The 19,152-nt window shown below is 41.1% G+C and overlaps 2 protein-coding genes across 4 annotated transcripts in view; both read right to left on the bottom strand.

Annotated features, from left to right (window-relative positions):
* sn (fascin domain-containing protein singed) overlaps positions 1-7,883 on the bottom strand; it is a 54,172-nt gene extending 46,289 nt beyond the window's left edge. Inside the window, exon 1 of the mRNA XM_022847006.2 lies at positions 7,673-7,883. The gene's annotated coding sequence lies outside the window, so the exon portion shown is untranslated. The remainder of the gene's footprint in view (positions 1-7,672) is intronic.
* Positions 7,884-8,824: 941 nt separating this feature from the next.
* Positions 8,825-17,845, bottom strand: LOC111268188 (uncharacterized). 3 transcript variants are annotated; one of them, XM_022847014.2, is made up of 5 exons: positions 17,620-17,845; positions 12,178-12,395; positions 10,767-11,124; positions 9,860-10,026; positions 8,825-9,591 (listed from the first exon to the last, which is right to left on the bottom strand). In XM_022847014.2, exons 1-5 carry the CDS (start codon positions 17,702-17,704, stop codon positions 9,394-9,396), a joined length of 1,026 nt encoding a protein of 341 aa, XP_022702749.1. In that variant the 5' UTR covers positions 17,705-17,845; the 3' UTR covers positions 8,825-9,393. The 3 variants fall into 3 exon arrangements, with proteins under 3 accessions (XP_022702749.1, XP_022702748.1, XP_022702750.1); XM_022847013.2 differs by lacking the exon at positions 17,620-17,845 and adding an exon at positions 13,542-13,889; XM_022847015.2 differs by lacking the exon at positions 17,620-17,845 and adding an exon at positions 13,455-13,663.
* Between the last annotated feature and the right edge of the window lie 1,307 nt (positions 17,846-19,152).

The following is a 19,152-nucleotide window of genomic DNA, read 5'->3' as shown; positions in this document are numbered from 1 at the left end:
GGCTTCGGTGAGGTACATTGAGGCTCGATGAGTGCTCCAAAGCGCTGCTATTCCACTAAGCGCCAGTCGACTATTACGATTGTTATAACTTGTGGTTTACCGTTTATTCACATTTCCCTAGAGATTCATATTGTTTTTACCTGCTTTTGTTTTTTAGCTTTCTTTGCATGTTCTTCTAAACGGTTGTTTTTTTTTTACTTGTGCCTTTCAATATATTACCGGTTTTATGGGTTGTTGAATCTCAATACTTGTGAATATGCACTAAAAAGGTTAGGACGACTGTTCGTAGATAGGTAGCCTCACTGCTGTTACAATATTTCCACGTTATATATGAATGTTGTATCTTCCATTGATTCTATTCACAGTGATCTGTCTTTTGCTCCACTCGCAATTATACACTCCACTCGTTCGGCTTAAAGAAATGTTTATTTTGAGCGAATACGATGTTTCTCGTAGATTCTGTTGGATTGCACTGACAGAACGTGATTTTCATCGAGGGTCATTGGCATTGTCTAACAAACCTGAGCATACTATAGTCGAAGAGCGTAACTAAATCACAAAAAGGTTCTCCTTTACTTTATAGCACTGACATTTCTATTTGTTGTAAAAGTAAAATATTCCCAGAGCGCGCTGCCTTCAAACCAGCATAAACACAACGACAACCGCGACGACAACAGGCTAATGACACGAACAGAAATGCAGATAGCTGAGAAATTTTTGTTCATCCGTTCAGATGCAGATACACGATAAAAATATCCCAATGATATGTACTCGTCCATGGTGGAGTTCTCTCTATGACGATCCTGAGCGGCGATTGGTAGCAACGTTTAAAGTAGATGGAAGCCCAATATGGAACCTACCGTGAACCATTTTTCTATGGACAGTCATCATTCGATCACTTGCAGATAGCGAATAGTCGTCCAGACAGGCCGGCTCTCGCAGACCTGAAATCGACGCCGGCAAAGTCTTCACGACAAGAAGATAAAGGTCAATTTAGCGACTGGCTTGGCATAGCCATCTGGCTCATTGTGGGGTAGCTGCGCTTCCGTGTAGTCTGTTCACTGTTAAATGATGCTTCTCCGTCATTTTTGGAACGAGACACTACGAGAGAGAGAGAAAGTCGACGTGGCAGGAAAGTTATTGCGCGTTGTGAGCCGGCCATCTTTACTCGAAAAGAAGGCACCTATTGGTGTGGGTTGAAAATTCTCAACATAGGTGTTCTAACATAAATCAGAAATCACTTGAAAACGTACATCTTACGCATACGACAATAATGCTTCTGAAATATCCCACGCCCTCATCTCGATGACGTGGGTAGTTAGCAAATGCTACCATTCACGAAAAGAGTCCCGCAAAAAGAATTTGGCCGAAGTTATCCACGAACATTTTCAACTCTCAGACGGGGCACATTTGGCACGTGTTAATGGTAAAACATGACGCAGTACTCTATAGCGCGTCGTGTGAACAAATTTATCACTGGCTATCATGCAAACCAAATCCCCCTTTAACGTGCTCGCGATAACAGACTACACGCCCCCGTTTCTCCTAATTTCGTATATAATTGTCGGCCATGCAATTTCCGGCTATTGTCGTTAAGCTCTATCGTCATTGCACGCCGGTAGACAAAGGCCGCGTATATCATACATATATATAACAGACATACTGACAACACGTATCTCAGGCAGATACTTCTCTTTCACACTCTCATACAGCCAGACAGACGTACATCTTCTGCCACCTGACTCGGCTGTGAATGAGGTCGTATAGTAATAGGCCAGCCGAGGAGACGCAAAGCCACGATGCAACACTACTGAAACATTATTTGCATTAATAGTCATTGTTTGTTACCGTCATCATCGGCAGACGGCAGTTATATCTGACTAGCTTGCCATCATCACAACGAAAACATGTACTTCTACGATTTTATTGTTAAGGATTGAGTTTTACGTTTGACATTGTCATTAGGCCTAGGCTTAGTTCGCGGAATGCGTTCAGACAGATAAATTCACGCAGTATCTGTCACCAGAGTGAAGAGCGGCGATTTGCCTGAAAAGACAAAACTCACAAGCGAAGAATGAACGAAAATAATAAAATCGGAAATATATATTGGTAAAATATCATAAAACGTATTTGATTTGCGTGTTAGCTTACATTTTCACGCGATTTGTGCTTTTTAGGTGATTCCTGGTAATAGAAGGTGAGAGTACGTACTATATCGTAAATTGGCGACATGTCTCTCGGCGTTTCCCGAGGCGGATGATAAAATTAGCTGTCGAGCTGGGTTTGCCACGCAAAGTGATGTGAAACAGAGATATGCCCTTATTGTTTGTGCAGAGACCCATATGCTCAACACTATGTAGGAGTTAGCCGATTCTCTGCCGCCAGCCATCCTTACACACCGATTCAAATGTTAACCTCGTCTACGATATTGATACAAATAAGAAACAAGAAGCACACGTATTGATACATATCGATCTCTCGGAAAGATACAGACGCAAACAAACCTATCCTGATTTGGTCTGAAAAGAAGAACGCACAATGGCAGCAAAGGAAACAATGACGGCGGTGACCATATTAGCAAATAAACGGAAAAAACGTCTCTGTTTTCCTGACAACGCGCAATTTGCAGCTACCGGAACTATCACACCTGGTTATAGTTTCGTCACCATTTATCGTTCGCCACCCTTTTTGCGTCGGAGTCATGTTTTTAGTGCGTCTAATTCGTCCGCCTTCATAAATAATCTTTTACACATCATTTTTATTTTTACGTAAAAAGGTGTCTGTTTTGTTTTCAATTCGCAAATTTCCAGCGACCCAACAATGAAAAATAAACTGATCACAGCTGAGAAACCAGACGACGTCGACGGCCAGACGAAACCTCAGCCATATTTGAAACTGGTTGTAGAAGAATCGTAAGTCAAGCATAAAGTATGTACACAGACCTGTTGGCATTCTGGTGCCCGAAGGAATAGTGGTTATACTATAGCTATTTTTCTTAGTAAACTGATAATGCTACGCCGGTCTGCAATCATCTGTCCCTTTGTAAACGAAACCGAGTACTCGGGGCGAAGTATTTCCAGTTTTTCCAATAATATTGCTCAAAGTCGCAGCTAAATAGAGATGTGTCGGCCCTTTGCAGAAGTGGCGCTAAGCAGTGACGACTTTTATGGACCACTGGTAATACGTTTGATGTTATAGGAACAATGGCAATCAATGTGTCTTCAGATCGATGTGGGTTTGGTCGGGTGTGGCACTGCCCGAAGTGCCAAGGCTAGTCTGTCACAAAAAGGAACAGGCCTGAATAGAGAAAATGGTGTCATCCAGAATGTGCATCTGAAGTGTGTGGTATAGTACAACGGTGAAACAGGGCAGACTACTATAGCTTCCGACCGTCTGCAGCAGCGGCAATCAGCGTTGCTTGTGCAAAAATAACATAAATGCTCTTTCTAAGAAAGAAGACCTAAAAACGATCAACCCACATTCGATGAAATAGTTAGACTTCATGGACCTACAACCGAAGAGATCACTCTCCGGTCAATCTGCTAATGTCGTCCTAATAATGACAATCTAAATAGTCACCTAGCAGCATAAATGTAGTGCTTTTGTTTGTGCTTTTCTATTGTGTGCTAGCCGCATAGGTATCAGACACTTTCTGGAGGCAAGACTTGGGACGCTGATGGTTCGATTTATAAATTATCATCATAATAAATACTTTGGTAGGTATAAACAAATAGAAAATTTTGCTAAACTATTTTATATAGCACTAACGGATGTTAATAGCTATAATAGCTAACTCACTGGCCGTCGACCTGTTCCTAAACGAAATAAGGAACCCGTTTACTGGACCAGATTGTTAGCTTCTCATACGAGTGGTCGCCCTGTTCGACACGGCTCCGTCCTGCCATCACCAAAAACCTTTGCGACGCCACACAGTTTCGCTCCTTTGCATGCTTTCTGACATTTCTGCTTTTCGTCGGTGGTGTGGCAGTATCCTTGGATCCCTTACCTTCGTCACAAACGCTTATGTGAGTAGTAAGGGTCTATAGGCGTAATTATATAATTTTAGTTATAATGTTACTGACTTCTTTACTGCATCTCGGAGCTATTGGGCACAGCACCTTCACTTCGCCGTCAATATTTCTTCACGTAAATATTCAGAAGCATCATAGCGATAGCCGCCAACAATGTTGTCGGCGCTAAATAGATCTAACCGCTACGAGTGGTTTTTCGCTCGTCTATACCAACAACAATAATAATTTGTATGTTGACACCAATCGACAACAAAACGATGATCATTTTCGCTAAAAATTAAATCAACGAAATAAAACCGCGTCCGTTTGTCTGCCGTTGAGAATTATCTATCACTAGTGAACTTTTCCATTGTACAGCCATAATAAAATAGTACGACAATGTTGGGCGGTACAGATAGATGAAAGGTGGTTGTCATCATGATCAAGTCATGCGTCAAACGTATAATACGCGCTTCGCAGATGTCCCACGAGCAGCAGCCGGATAGCCAAAATTGTACTGGTTTCTTAACAATAATGGCTAAACACACTTGTTGTTATCTTTTAGTATCTGATATACCGGACCTGGCCTCCATCATTTACTTCGATGTGCTAAAGTTAAACGAGTTCCACTTCACAGCGTTGTAGTCGATACTAATTAAAAGCCTTTGTACTGAAGCTGGGATTAAAAAGAAAGTACGTGAAGCCGGAAGAAAGCGATTGACTTCAATTAACTGTTGTTATCCACAAACAAACTTTTAGGATCGGTATAGCATATATACATACGGGATCTAAGAGGACTTTGTAGAATCAAAAACAGATATAGTACACACACACACACACACACACTGTAACAGGATAATGGCATTCCGCATGAGAAGGCATCCCCTAACGACTTAATGCTGATGGCTATGCCCGAGGTTGGTCACGTGTCGCAGCGGGAAGCAGGCCAACAAAGCTTTGGACGGAATTTCCCAACAAAATTGTCTGTAGCGGAGCAGATTTTTCCTGACCTCGTTGCCCACTGTCTCCGTGGCGCAACAGTCATTTGCAATGATTATTGTTCGTTCTTCGGCCACAAAGCTTTACCGTGTACCCAGCGACAGATATCATACGTTACAAAGGCAAGCAGAAATGTGAGAGAACTAGATGAGTTTCAAGGCGGACACGTTGGGTCGGCGCAAACAAAATATGTACGAGATAATCGTTTACGAGTTCTAAATAATTCAGCTCTTTGACCTCTTCAGTGAAATGTAATCTTCGGAGATACTCAGAGAAGTTTGCAGAAAACAATAAATATCTCGCTGAATGAGTCAAGGGCGAAACTCTTGTACGTAAGCTTTGAGCGATACTTTATCAAGTCACCGTTGATCCATTTCTCTGCAGCAAATTGTACGCTTCTATCGTTTGTATCGTAGGTTCATTGAGCAGCCACTACTCTGCTACTACAATTAAGTGTACCCATATAACTCATCCAGAATAGCTAGTGAGGCGGGAAAATTACAGGGTGGGAGCCACGATCTATCAGATCCCGTGTCAACGTCTGATAGCAAACGTGCATTGCGTAGAGGGCATTTTGCTCTGAGGGCAAGTCAGTATAACATCTGCAAGGTAGAGATCGTATCAGTTATTCGTCCGCAACCAATGGACTTCCCCGAAAATCGAATGAGAGATGCCACCTTCATACTGTGGATGCCGTAAGTTCGTGCTAGAGATGAAATGGTGCTTTACTTCTATTAGGACGATGCAGGCGTCGGTGGCTAACTCCGCCATATAGTCGCCCCCCTTGCCTTCGATTAGATAAAATTGTAGCCACCAAACTTGACAAATGATGCCATCCGGCACATGTACATAAACATTCGCATCGCTCTGGCTATACATGAAAAATATTAGCACGAGTATATATGTACATATACACATACGCATGTTTAGCACCTTCACGCACATTTGAGTAGCCGTACATTTTACTTAAAAACAATAATCGCAGGCCAAAGCCTTCGGACCACTATCATGTCTATTACATCCAAATCGAATGCTTGAATTGTCGTAAATATGGCGTGTATAGCGTTACAATGTTCAATGGCACACAACTGACAAGATGTCGAAATATTTTTCGGGTCTATACGTAATTTTGCGTAACGTTTCAACAATATTGTAACATTACTCAGGCTATAGTCAAACTATGTTGTAATCTATGCTTGATGCCAAAAAAAAATAAAAAACAGGAGAAATAGAAACCGATAAACACACTGAAAGATTCTGTTTTATCAGCCTCTCACCTTACAGTCGACACGCTTTGGAGCGGCATTAAAAGAAATGGCGAATAATGAGATCAGGATCAAGAGTCACCCGTTAACGGAGCCGATATATCTAACAGTAGTACTCTGTAACTATAATCTAATCAAATTGTTGATGAGAAATAGATAAAGTACGTGACCAAAATACAACGCTCAGCTGCAGAGGCCTGACGCTATTCTGTATATGGCGCGCGTTCTTTTATGAATCCTGCTACGTTACGATCCAGCAGCAGTATACAGGGCGATTTATTTATGCTTTCTCATATCAACGGGACCGTAACGATAGTCAGGGTCGTGTTTTGTAAGGCTTTGCTTGTTCAACGTCGTCTGTTCAGCTGTCTTAAGGTTGCAGCAATATACCTTGCTGAATGTTATTTCAATACCGACGCTTTTACTTACTCATTACTTAATAATTCTCATGACACAGTGTACCTGATATTCCATACCCCTATTGTTTACAATTATGTGCAAGAGTTTTCCTTCATTATCGAAAATAATCCCGGAACTAGTATCAACTGTAAAGTAGGCTTATGAGAGGGGTACCGTTCAGATATCTCGGTACAAGCTTCACTGAAAGTGTGTGCTTCGTGTGAAGTTGGTAACAGTGGCCACTTTTTTTTTTAATTTAAACATTTTTTTAAAGCTCGCAGCTTTTTCTTATTTTATCCTTTGCATTACACCCGGTGCTTACGAAAATGTTTAATAGTTAGATAATATAGAGATTTAGCCAATATAGAATTAGAAGCCAAACGGTGCTTCGACTAACATTGGATAAAGTAAAATGTAGGTTAATTAGAATTGAGGACCACTTGGCGACTCTTAGGGCTAGGCTTTTTCAGAGCGCTGCTTTTCCCAGAACTGGGTCAGTCATTTGTCCGGTTCTCCCAGAACATTAGTTTATTTCATTGCTACTCTATAGCATTTGATCCCCTCGAAGAAAAACAGGAAATCATTGTGAGCTTTAGTTTACTGCATATACTATATAGCTATTATCCAATTAGTCCTAAAAACTGTGTTCAATATAGCAACTGCTGGCTCTTACGCCGAAGCGTGTCTCCCAGCGTGAGAAACTCCAGGGGTCATTGATTCTTGCCACATCCTCCGCGTTTCTAGCCGAGACCCGCCCATAGCAGTTTCGAAACCTCGCTTTAGTAGTAACAATGCTTGCCAAAACAAGAAAACTCGACGATTTGCTTGGAATTGTTCACCATTACAGAGCAACGATTAGGGCTCTGAGTTCCGTTGAGCAGCAGCTATTTCTAGGAGCGTTTGTCTCCAGCTCAAGCAGCGTCGTTGGGTGCCCCTTGATCGGTTCGCGGCGATGGTATCAGCATATCGTATATAAAGTTCAATATAAAAAATACTTGCCTGTGGACGATGTATTTGTTTAAAGTTGTTTAATGCTGGACTTTTCTGCGAAACTAGGTTAAATTTGCACTCATTCACATCCAGTCGTACACCGGTAACAGCAGCACTAGTTCACAGCAGCACACGGTCAAAATAACTGGCGGCGCTGGAGGCGCTTCGGAGAGTATCTACAACAGGACAAACACACACTGATGCGGTGGCTTCAAGCAGCAGCAGCAGCAAGAAAAGACACAAACCAGTCTGGAGACCGACACCGGCGGCGGAAGGCCGCTCAGACAGACATACGCACAACAAAGCGACAACAACATCGCTGGGGGTGCCTGGGGGACTCTCACCCCAAGGCCTAACCGCGCCCTCACCCATTGTCGTCTGGTGGGGTGGTTGATCCTCTCAGCGGCTCAGCAGAGGCCACCTCGTGTGGAGCCTAGCTAAGGAGATGAACAGTTTCAGCAAATACATCGTCCTCGTACAGTTACGGCGCTGTACGTCGTCTGCTAAGGAATGGGGTGATGGGGGCGTTGGCCCTTTCTCAACGCGCCTGTCGAGGGAGAGAGCGTTCCGAGATGAAAACCGCCGAGAAGAAAAAAAACCGCGGAAAAGTTTTTTGATTCGTATCAATAGAATTGAAAAATAGTTGAACACTGGGGATGAAGTAATTCAGATTCTTGTAGGGACATGCGGAGCATTAGGATAAATGAACGGAGAAAACGGACAACATTGGGTGTATCTGTCAATGGACGCCATAGAGTCATTCTGATGGGTTGATTCATCTAATGTTCTCGTTGCCATGGCGCCTCGGTTCATGAGTCGAACATGTTCTCATTGTCATGGCGCCGCAGTTCATGGGTCGAACATGTCCAGTTGTAGGATCTGGGCTGAAGGTATTGACGAAAAGAAATGCTCAAACGGAAACAGCCAAATTATTTCAAATATCCAGATGAATTATTCGAACCTGACATTCGCATCACTATCGAACTAAATAGACTCTACTAGCTACTTATGACAATCAAGCCACAATCAGTTGGCAACCCGCTCTCTTAGCGGCCCGAATATTATCATCGGCTTCAACACACATGTAAACATTAGGCAAGTCTATACGTATCTACGCACTCGATAAGGTAATGGAAAAGGGGCTAGGAAGACACCGCTGGGTCTGTTTTAGCGTTCTAATAATTTATTTCACAGAAGACCTAGATCAAGTTTTATAGGTATTACTTACCAAATATATGATAAGCCCATCTACGTTCGTTCTTCATAGCTTTAATTGACATGGAAAAAACCTCTAAGCATGATCTACTACTTAACGGAGTGAACAAAGTCGCACGATAATGTATCTACTTAGAAGTTTATGCAGTTTACACGTATCATATTTGTATGAACACACTATCACTTCTTTTTGGCTTGCGAGCGTCCTAGCTAGCTCCCTATTGGCGACCATTTGTCACAGTGGCGTATCATATTTATGCATTACATAAGCGATACACGGCGGCATAAATTCAAACTTTTCTATTTTAAACATTAATTCAATATCATCGGCGTCTAATTTATGGCATCGATAGGTTTCCTTAATAAATGTTCAGCTAGTTTTGCTATACTAGTTTACACAATTTTACATTAAACTGTTAATGCAATGTGAGACATTTTACCAAAGGGCAAGGGTATCGACAGTGACGCTAACTTGGTAACGCTTGATAAAGCACTAGAATTAATGAAAGGCCACGTCAATAAACTGCGTCAGCGTAGACTATTTTTTCGTCAATCTTGGAAAATCTTTCGCTGGCACAAGGCTTCTCACTTGACTCGTCCTCAGAAACGTCTGATCCGATCGGAGTTGTGCACGTTTTAACATACGGTCGTACGTTGTCCACAAATAGACCTTGCACATTTCCACGAGGTGTGTAAAGGGCGACAACAATTACCTACGATCATAGCACTTATCATTGAACTCAACATGCTATAAAAGAATTCACGAAAGCTGCAGTGATACCTTAGCCAGTGGGCCCTTTAACCGGACGCCGGCTAAGGCGATCACTAGTCCGAGATCCCTACATACGTTGTACAAATGTATATAATATATCGCTATTTAGTATCTTATATGATGACGGACGCATCGTTAGAGAAAATAACGGACACACCGTAGCTTAAGTCACTATCCTATTAACCTACTGCAGCAATAGCGTCCCTTACCTTTGCTTCGTTGTGCAAAGAATGAGCTTTTCCAATTCCCAGATCCGTAGAGTCCCTCCAAACGAGCTGCGAAAATGCGGCTCCCTGCGTGTGTAGTACTTCCGGATGAAGCGAGTAATCATAACGCATCGCTCCCCCGTGGTACCAATGCTTAACAACTTCCTTTGCTTGTTTACATAACAGAAACGCGTTTGTAAGTACATACGCACGTAGTAAACATTTAGAGCAAGCTATAGAAATTCCTAATGGCACCGAAGTAATAATACACTTAAAGTACACTTATATGAACGTAAGAGATATAGATAACCGTCCTGCGAGACACGGCACCTATTGTTAAGTCACTGATAAAATAGAACAGCTACGTATGTCATTGATATTTGTTAGCCATTCCTTAGGCTGTTCCTAAGGGGATCGTCAAGTTGAAACGCTTGTACTATATGCACTCATTATGTGACGATGGGCTCTAAGGCGTCTAGCAACGAAGTTTTTGTGACCCCGTCGTTCTCCTCCACCGCAGACAAATAAATGACCCGGCCATATCTCAAATAAAAAAGCAACCCTTTGCTTTTCTATTACTTTGTTATCAAAACATTGGGAAGCAAAGCCTCGCAAGAGGCCTCTACTTCTTCTCTCAAATTAGCTGGATAAGAATATTTTCGCTATTCTATTAGTGAGGATTTAGAAGTTTGAACGGAGGAAACGAGCCTTTAGCGAGGATATTTATTCCTTTCAGTAACGAAACGTGGGCGTTCAAAATGGTAAGTTTTTGCGCATTAAATTACACACAGCGAATATATTTGTCATAGCTTTTTTTTTTTAATTAAAAGCTGTGTAATCAGGTAAGCGAAGTACGATGTAAAGCATGGCGTGATACAATATGCCGCAACTTCGAATCCAATATACACACCCGTCACATCCATGCGTGAATCCACGAGAAGGAGTGGTTGATATTTGACGTAAAGGCTCTGCCCAAAGCCACGTTCGTGGAGTTTCGCCGACGGACTTTTCGAATCCTCGGAGTTACAACTGCCATTTGGCCATTTTAACGATTCATGAAAACTAATACGATCTGTATGGGCGATTTCGTTAGCTAGCCTTTGAGCTTCATGGCACAACGGAAAACTGAGACGTAAAGCGGCCGCTTGATGACGCGACCGGAAGATATTGTGCCAAACAAGACACTTCAAGATAAACTCATCTTCCAGATATGACGGAAGTTGCTGTTCGGTCCGACCCGACACTTTAACCGCTGATGATAAAAATACCTGCCCGAGAACGAACATATAAAGCGTGTCAGAATATGTGTGCATAAAAGTAAACAGTGATCAAGCTTATTAGACGAGGGCCATTTCGATGGAGCCGGTTTGGATCCTACGCAGCAAAAATAGGTATTGTGTACCGGGGAAACCTGTTGATTTTGACTTGCACCCATATAAAGCATTACATTGACTTTTTTCCTATAGAGCTATTCCTGAGGGCCATGGATTGAATATCATGAAATATAGCTCCCTACCCATATATCTGTTACATCGATATTAGATATCGATGAGTATTTAGTCGAGTGGAGCTATGAATATAGCATTAGGCTTAAACTAATCGTAAAGTGAGTGCGTTCGAAAACGAACGTTATGACCGCACTTGTAGCAGTGTCAATCAATACTTTGTATACGTGGCATTAATCTAGAGCCATGTAGAAGACAGGGGCATTGCACACCTCATGCGGAACTTTGAACGCAGCGATAAACAAGTTATATCAATGGTGGTCACTTGACAAGTATATTATATAACGAATAAAAATAAATTATAACTACATTGACAGGTATGTCAAACATGTTCCTCGCTTTCACGGACGTTTCAGAGCTCGTTTCGTCGGGTCGTAATTTCCTACTGCGCGCCGTCAGAATAGAAGGTAAACAGTGGCAGGTCAAAAAGGCGAGCCTATCAAATCATCTTATTCTCAAACCGATCCTCTCCCTTCAGCGTAAGAAACACAACCGATGGTGCAGCCAGCCTATCGTACGACTATGAATCACAGACAAAGTCTACAGATGTTGTTTGATTAAGTAGACATCGTCTGGACAGCTGCGAGGCCAGAATTCGCTTAACAGAGTCGATTTCGTCTTTAGTACGAACGAAGAAGCTGCATCGAAACAGGAACTAAGTTAGCTTACTCATATCGTCCGAGCCAGCCAAAGTCTTAATGTAATAAATCGAAATCTTTAACTATATATACTATTTACACCCGTATTTCAATTAGTCGGACCATATCTCTGCCGACTAAAAATAAAAAGTCACAGTAATGGTAGTAATAACAAAACCTTCTTCATGAAACGTAACGTGGGTCCTTGGCAAATCTGAGATTCAGAACTATCCTCGTAGACTTTCTGCAACTGAAATGACCCTTGCGGTTCTTTTTGCTGAGGTGTGCCTGACCGTTTTTTCTTTTTCCGCATCCCATACTCCTTTTCCTTGCGACGCACAGATGCCTTTTGGAATCGATCTACGAGAAGGTCAATCTCTTGCCTGGAATCATAGCCTGAAAAGTAATCAAACGCATTTATCATGCGTGTGGTTAGTTAGGTTAGTAATAATAGGTAACAGTCAGGTAATAATAATGATGTAGTAATTAGTTATTCTACCCTCAATATTGCTACTCGTTGCTATGGTTTAAGAACATTCGGTAGAGTTCACTGGGTAGTAAAACTTGCTAGGCCCAAATAATTAATTTTTCGTTTCTATTTTCGGATGTTTCTTTGCTAGGATAAAGGGACTAGTTCAGCCTATATCGAGCGGAAGGGATCCGCTGCCTAACAAAAAAACCTCATCACTTCTCAGGCAGTACACATTGCCAATTTTTTTACAGCTGTCAATGCGCACTAATTACCGCAGCGCATTTCTATAATAACTGTTACATATAGTGATAGACAACTTAGCCGCTAGCTATTTCAACAATAAAATTTTTAGGACCTTAACATATAGATTGTAATGAGAAGTTTGGTCCGAAAAGTCTCACTAGGATGGTGTTCTTTCGGGTTTAAAAGTATTTGATATTGGGGCCCGAGGTTGAATTACAACGATATATGTCATTCTTGCCACGTCGATGCTGCTTCGTAGTCGATATCATTGTTAACACTCAGAAACGGAACAGATAATGTACATCTATCGTTGTATACCGTACCGATATCATACGTCTTTACGGGGCCAGCGTACGCACGCACATACAAAACATAGAAAAAAAACCGTTGCCGCTCTCGTACAGCTCAAGGATGTGGGCACATTTGTTTCTGATTTATCACTAAGGAAATTTAATTTTGTTTTGATTAGTAAAATGTAAACCTCAAAGCTCTAGATATAATCTGGCTCAGAAGCCCATAAAGCTTCCTGTCGTAGGGTATACCAAAACATCATTACTGCATACGAATATATAGCTGCGCAGTGTTTTTTATACGAACATGAATCGATACGCGCGCCGGCGCTGCGCAGACGCACTAGGGTTTATACTGCAGTTACTACGCCGACTCGTTCAAAGTATATCCTTGTTCTGCAATCCAAAGTTATTATATATAGAGCTAGCTTTCTGTGAACTTCATCTTACCAGTTTCCGTTGTAACTCTCAGTGCCGACTCGTGGTAGCACAGTGGTGTACTTATGCGTGAAAACATTTAACTTACTTAACTTTCACCTTTTTCTATTAAGCTGAATATCGGGGGCAGTTTTTTTTGAGCTGCTTTTTGCAAGGCAAGGTAGTAGCGGAATCCTCTTGATGTTGCGGTCAGCAGTAGTCTGCTTTCATCAGATCGCACTATTTGTACAGAGGACGCACACATGTACTGCTGACACTCAGATGTCTCCAAATGCTACAGGTTGCTTACGAGACGTAAGAGTGCCCCGACAAACCAGGTGCAATGGGCTTAAGGAACTCTCCACATTCTGTCAAGCTAACCTGGCGTGATGTAGATCATTGGCAAGCCAAGGACGTCTGAACGGTTACTACAACAGCTGCGAAAGAAAAAGAGGCAGTAGCGACTCAAGCGAGAAGAAGGCCATCCTAGCGTTACAGCGTACAGACAGTTCTAGAGTCTTTTGACGTACCACAACTATTTGAGGCGGTGCGTGTTGCTTTCTGCCACTCACTACGAGCATCTATCATGTATAATAACGGTGTGATAGACACGCAATTAAATCGCCAGAAATACTTCAGGAGCTATTACTGGTTAATCTACTCCTTGCTAAAGCCTACCAGAGCGTTTACACGATGAGTTATAGCTGTCTTTTCCCTTGAGATAACGACAAACCCAGATTTCTAAAGGGGCATCTGCAGTAGAGGCGCGATACTAGAAAAAAATCAGACAAGATACCGGCCAAGAGACGAGCTGTGGGTCCCACGGTGCATACAGACAATGAAAACAAGGAGAGAGGAACAACCTCAGAACAATATCATCAAACAGATTTTCAGCTCACTGCTTCTGACCTTGCTAACCTAGACATCTGCAACACAGATCTAACGATATTACGATCGGGTCGAATAGATCGTAAATATGTGCGCCAGTTCCCAATATCTAAGAATCATGAAAAGATGCTATTTGAGTCGTTATTAACCGAGCTTAGCCTAGTCAAATAGATGCAAAAAACTAGTCTTAGGCGAATCTTCATAGGTGACCGAAAAGGCGAACAACGATACAGGCAGATGTCAAAGTGAGTGACCGAGAAAATTGTGCCGCATCGTCGTTGACTGATGAATGGCAAGGGGCATGTCGGGCACATAATGGGTTTTAATTTCGCGTCAACGCATTATTCTCACAGGAGTGTCACTCATATCACGTTTTTAGCGGAAGATTTTCTCTATAGAACAGCAAATGCAGATCGACCAGGCCATAGATGCCAAAACTAACTACTCCTTGAAAGATTCTCTTTTAGGTAGTTAGCGGTAATAATCGATACTACACAACATTGCAGTCTTTATAATTAATAGATTAAAAAATCTATTCATATCTTTAGTTATCTATTGTTTACTGGGACTGATAACGCATTTCTCGTATTTAGTTTTGAATTTAGAGTTTTCCAGCAAGTCTGAGAAAATATGGGTAGATACGGTCTAAGCACATTCTATCTTCAACGGATTGTTTTATGCCCTTCAGACTATGTAGCATGTGCTAAAGGAAGTCCAGTCGTGATCCGGCCTTCTATTTCTTTGAATAACTTTACTCAAACAACTTTAGTAAGTTTGATTGCATGCAGTGAGTTGTCAGGCCTATCAGGTTAGCGATCTGAGGTTGCCTGTGCGACGAAACGGCAGTTTCGAGAAGCAGTTGACCACGAGTAGATAGAGAAGCAGTTTTATTCTGGTGCCAAAAACAATCTATTAGATAGCTTTTACGATCTTTCCTCTAAGGATTTAGTAATACTAGATACTCTATCTGACACCCTACAATAAAAAATAGATTTTTCGAATTGTTATGGCTTGGATTGAAGTTTCCGCCTCTTTCCGATGGACGGCCTGATTGTTTGTGCAAGATTTGGAAGATCATATCTTGCAATTGCCCTTAAAATGTCATTATTATTTTTGGTTGAACTATTAGAAATATTGAGATATCCTTAATGTTCTAATCTGGTAAATGATCGTCATAAATCAGTACTATCAGTAGTGCTGGCAAGGATTGATGAGCGGACTACTATCATTTGTTACAAACAGTTCATTGAGCACTAAGGCCATTATTGAAATTTTTTCTTTCTACAATGTATCATTATAATTCTGCTGAAGCCTTGTTACAAGATAACATCTGTGTAACTAAATGAAGAGCCATGAACCGAACCATACAAATATTGTCCCTTAAAGGCTCGTGGTTAACAGTTTGAGGCATTTTCTAGATATGACAAGCTAACAAGGCACATTGTCAACGAGTGACCAACAAATGTTACATGATAATAGTAATGCAACCATTTTTATGCGAAATTTACAAGTGTTACATAGCTTTACTTTCATAGTATTTAGGGCCCATTGCGCAAACAATGCAATGTTTTTATGCTTATTCACAGAGGGCGTTGTAGCTGTATAGCTACAACGCCCTCTGTGAAGACAGAGACAATGAGGTGTTTGTGCCATTAAATGTCGACATGTGTGACGAGGCTACCGTGAAAGTGCAATTACTTTATATAGACAAAAATTAAATAAATCTTTTTTCTTATTATAAATGTAGTTCTCTTTCTGATTTCATAGTGAAGTATCGCAAATAGGTGAGATAGCAATAATTTATGCACTTATAATGTATTCTATTATGATGCTAATTTTAAATTTCAAGGAAAACCATTTTTTCACTGGATATAGAGCGGTTGTCCTGTAAGCCTCTCTACCTATAAAATAGAGTTTTTTTTTGTTACCTAATACAAGCATTAGTCTAAGGTCAAAGCAGCGCGCCACCATTTTTAATATCACAAGTGTTCCCGACGCGTTAAATTCTCGTAAAGCGTTGAATCACCTTTGCGACACTGACTTACAACTGTTGCAAATTGCGGCCCATGCCAATAGGAAAATTTCTTATTCTCCCACATGTAATGGACCCGTATATCTGTAACACAAAAGAATCATTAGCATGCATTTCGAACAACAGGGGTTGTTATCATCCATATCTTTTTTTGCCTAGAGAAACCTCAAGAAGGACTTCACTGAGAGATTCCTTTGAAGTCCCGATTCTCAATACGCATTTAAACTATATCTCCGTGCTTTATTAAGAAAAACAGATCTGAGGGAAAGAACGAGTTCGAAAAGCTACGATAACGTTAGGTAGGTTTTTTACAGGTGAAGCCAAATCTAATTTTTGCAACATCGTAGCCTTTTCAAATTAAAACTTCCCTTTGTTGTACGAGAATAGTTATATGTAAAGGCCTCATTCAACCGTTTTAAGTGGTTATTATTTAGAACAGCTCATATGAAACCGAAAAAACTTCGTGAGGGATTTGGACCTGTCTCTTTGTGGTCTATATATATATATATATATATATATATATATATATATATATATTGATGTTACAGTTTGATAATCGTTAATACTTTTGCTTTAATTAATGCTAGGCAAAGTACAGATTTCGTATATGAACGTAGTTGTACAACAATAACATCTTAAGTTGTGTAACCGGCTTAGTGCCAATTACGAGTAACCTTGGATTGACAAGTTACACAGACTCGTTATGCTGTTAATAAACTATTGAGGAGGTATTGTGATTATGGCTTTCCTACCTGTAATTTTTTAAATCACTCCTTAAACCCGTCGTCTAAAAATATGACCTAGTTTTAGTAACACTAGTAGTTTTAGAAAACGAACAACCAGTTTTAGTACATTGGGTAAACACTGCTTATTTATTTGCTGCCAAAGTTACTCAGTGCTCCCCAAGTAAATGTTTATATTTTCACATTTTATAAACCCCGCTTAAGTTAAAAACTGACGTAAATTTTTCTATCCGAATGATCAAGAATTCATCACGGCACCGCCTGTCTACATCAATAAAATTTCAATTCAAATTAAATGCATCTTAGGTTAGGAAAATGAAATCTATTCACCCATATTTCTAAAAACGTTTCTTTAAAATTACACCTACATTTTTGATGTACGCCAACCTGCATTTATCTAATGCAATATAACTTTTCAATTATTTTAAGCGGATTGCTCAGCAAGCTTTGTCAGTTACCATTGTATATTTTGCAATGAACTGTTCATAAAAATGTTCTTTGAGTACATTTGAACGGAAACGTTGTCAACGATTACCTCGATAGTAGAAGTTGTTCCTTGTTGCGTTGTGAAGTAGCATCTTCAAAGTCGATGTCTTCAACAGACTGTTCCAAATACCCATTCGTTTAATCTAGTCAGCTTATAGTCACTGTCATGTTATTATTTCTACAGAACTTGGATTCGAGTTGAGCCAGTTGTCTATTTTTGTTTTCAATCAGTGCTTAAAGTTGGGCGCTGTACGTTTATAGGCGTGTTCGAGCACGCATAGGATACAATCAGACACAAGTTACTTTGGTGGTCGATTATCTTCCGATATTCCCAGCTCTCCTTTAACAAACAGTTATACGATGAAGACGGCACAGCGCGCTGCAGCCATATCTAGAGCAAAGGCTTCCGACGCTTCTCAGAAGCAGCAGTAGCAAAATCGAAAGTCTACCGTCCACACACGTAATATTAAGCTGCAAAGGACTGCTTCAAATGGTAATATCCTAGTACATGTTTTCAGTAGATAAAAGATCATCTTGTTGAATTGTCGTTTATCAATTCATTGGTTCGACGTACTCGCGCATTGTTAAAGACGGAAGTGTGTGAGTAAAAAAGGTCTTAACAAATGACGGGCGAGCAACAGGAGTGGTCAGTTGGAAGTCTGCCGATAGACTATAACCTATAGATCGGCCAAGATGCCGGTTCGTTCTCAGCAACCAAAGGTGGGAAAGGGCATTGGTTAAAGGACGCAGGCCAGTGAGATGACTACGTTATAATTGACAGATAAATAAAAATCAAACCGAGGCCTGAATATCGCCTGGAGGCCATTGCCATTTGTTGTCGGCGATTCAACCTGTCGAACCCCGCTTGAGAGCTACTGCGCTTCAGACAACACCGATCATCGCTTGCGTCGGCGCGACAATGTACGTACACGTATTCAAATAAACATGAAATTGTATTTACATCGTAAACATTTCAGTTATAACCGCATTCATAACCATGATAGGACTGAACGACGCCGTTGGCTACAGTAGACAAGAAACAACCGATTACCATTGACATGGAACCGAACGAGTGAGTGGATAAAAATACCATCGTTATCGACGGCGTTATACTATACAACCTGTGGTAATAAAGAAGGTTATTCTACTTATGCTAAGGGGTCGTCGCAGCGATGGCCAATTCGCATCGCTGTTGTAAAAGTGGCCTGCGGCAATTTTGCTGAGATGTGCCGAAACTAAAAGGAAGTTACTACATACTATATACTTTCAAAGAGTACATGAAAATTGAGATTCGACGTTATACAAACAGGTGTATTTGGCATTCTTGCTGCAAAATCTGATGTGGGCAAACCGATCTGTTCTGAAAGACAGAATGTTATTTCTTTTCGGAAAGACAGAGATGTTTTTGCTGACGCTGAGTGGAAACTGGTGGTGATTATTAGGGTTCGACCAATCCAACCCACAAAATTACTAACGTGCATACGGAGACCCTCTTTCGTCGGGTTCCTCTAAGTGGACACCTGCGGTAAAGGGCATGGCTATATAGTCTGTGTGGCTGTAGTATCAGTGCATAGTGCGGGGC

Source organism: Varroa jacobsoni, unplaced genomic scaffold, assembly GCF_002532875.2.
Source record: "Varroa jacobsoni isolate VJ856 unplaced genomic scaffold, vjacob_1.0 scaffold_1263, whole genome shotgun sequence".
NCBI classification, from domain to species: Eukaryota; Metazoa; Arthropoda; class Arachnida; order Mesostigmata; family Varroidae; genus Varroa; species Varroa jacobsoni.
This window is presented reverse-complemented; position numbering and strand designations above follow the sequence as displayed.

What these genes read in the sequence shown, in the direction of transcription:
- LOC111268188 (XM_022847013.2), bottom strand. Translation starts at nt 13,686, where the DNA reads ATGTGTGCGTCCTCTGTACAAATAGTGCGATCTGATGAAAGCAGACTA. An exon ending in ATTCAGCTTAATAGAAAAAG is followed by an intron (nt 12,396 to 13,541) that starts GTGAAAGTTAAG and finishes ATTACTTTTCAG; the next exon opens with GCTATGATTCCAGGCAAGAG. An exon ending in CTTTGCACAACGAAGCAAAG is followed by an intron (nt 9,592 to 9,859) that starts GTAAGGGACGCT and finishes CTATGATCGTAG; the next exon opens with GTAATTGTTGTCGCCCTTTA.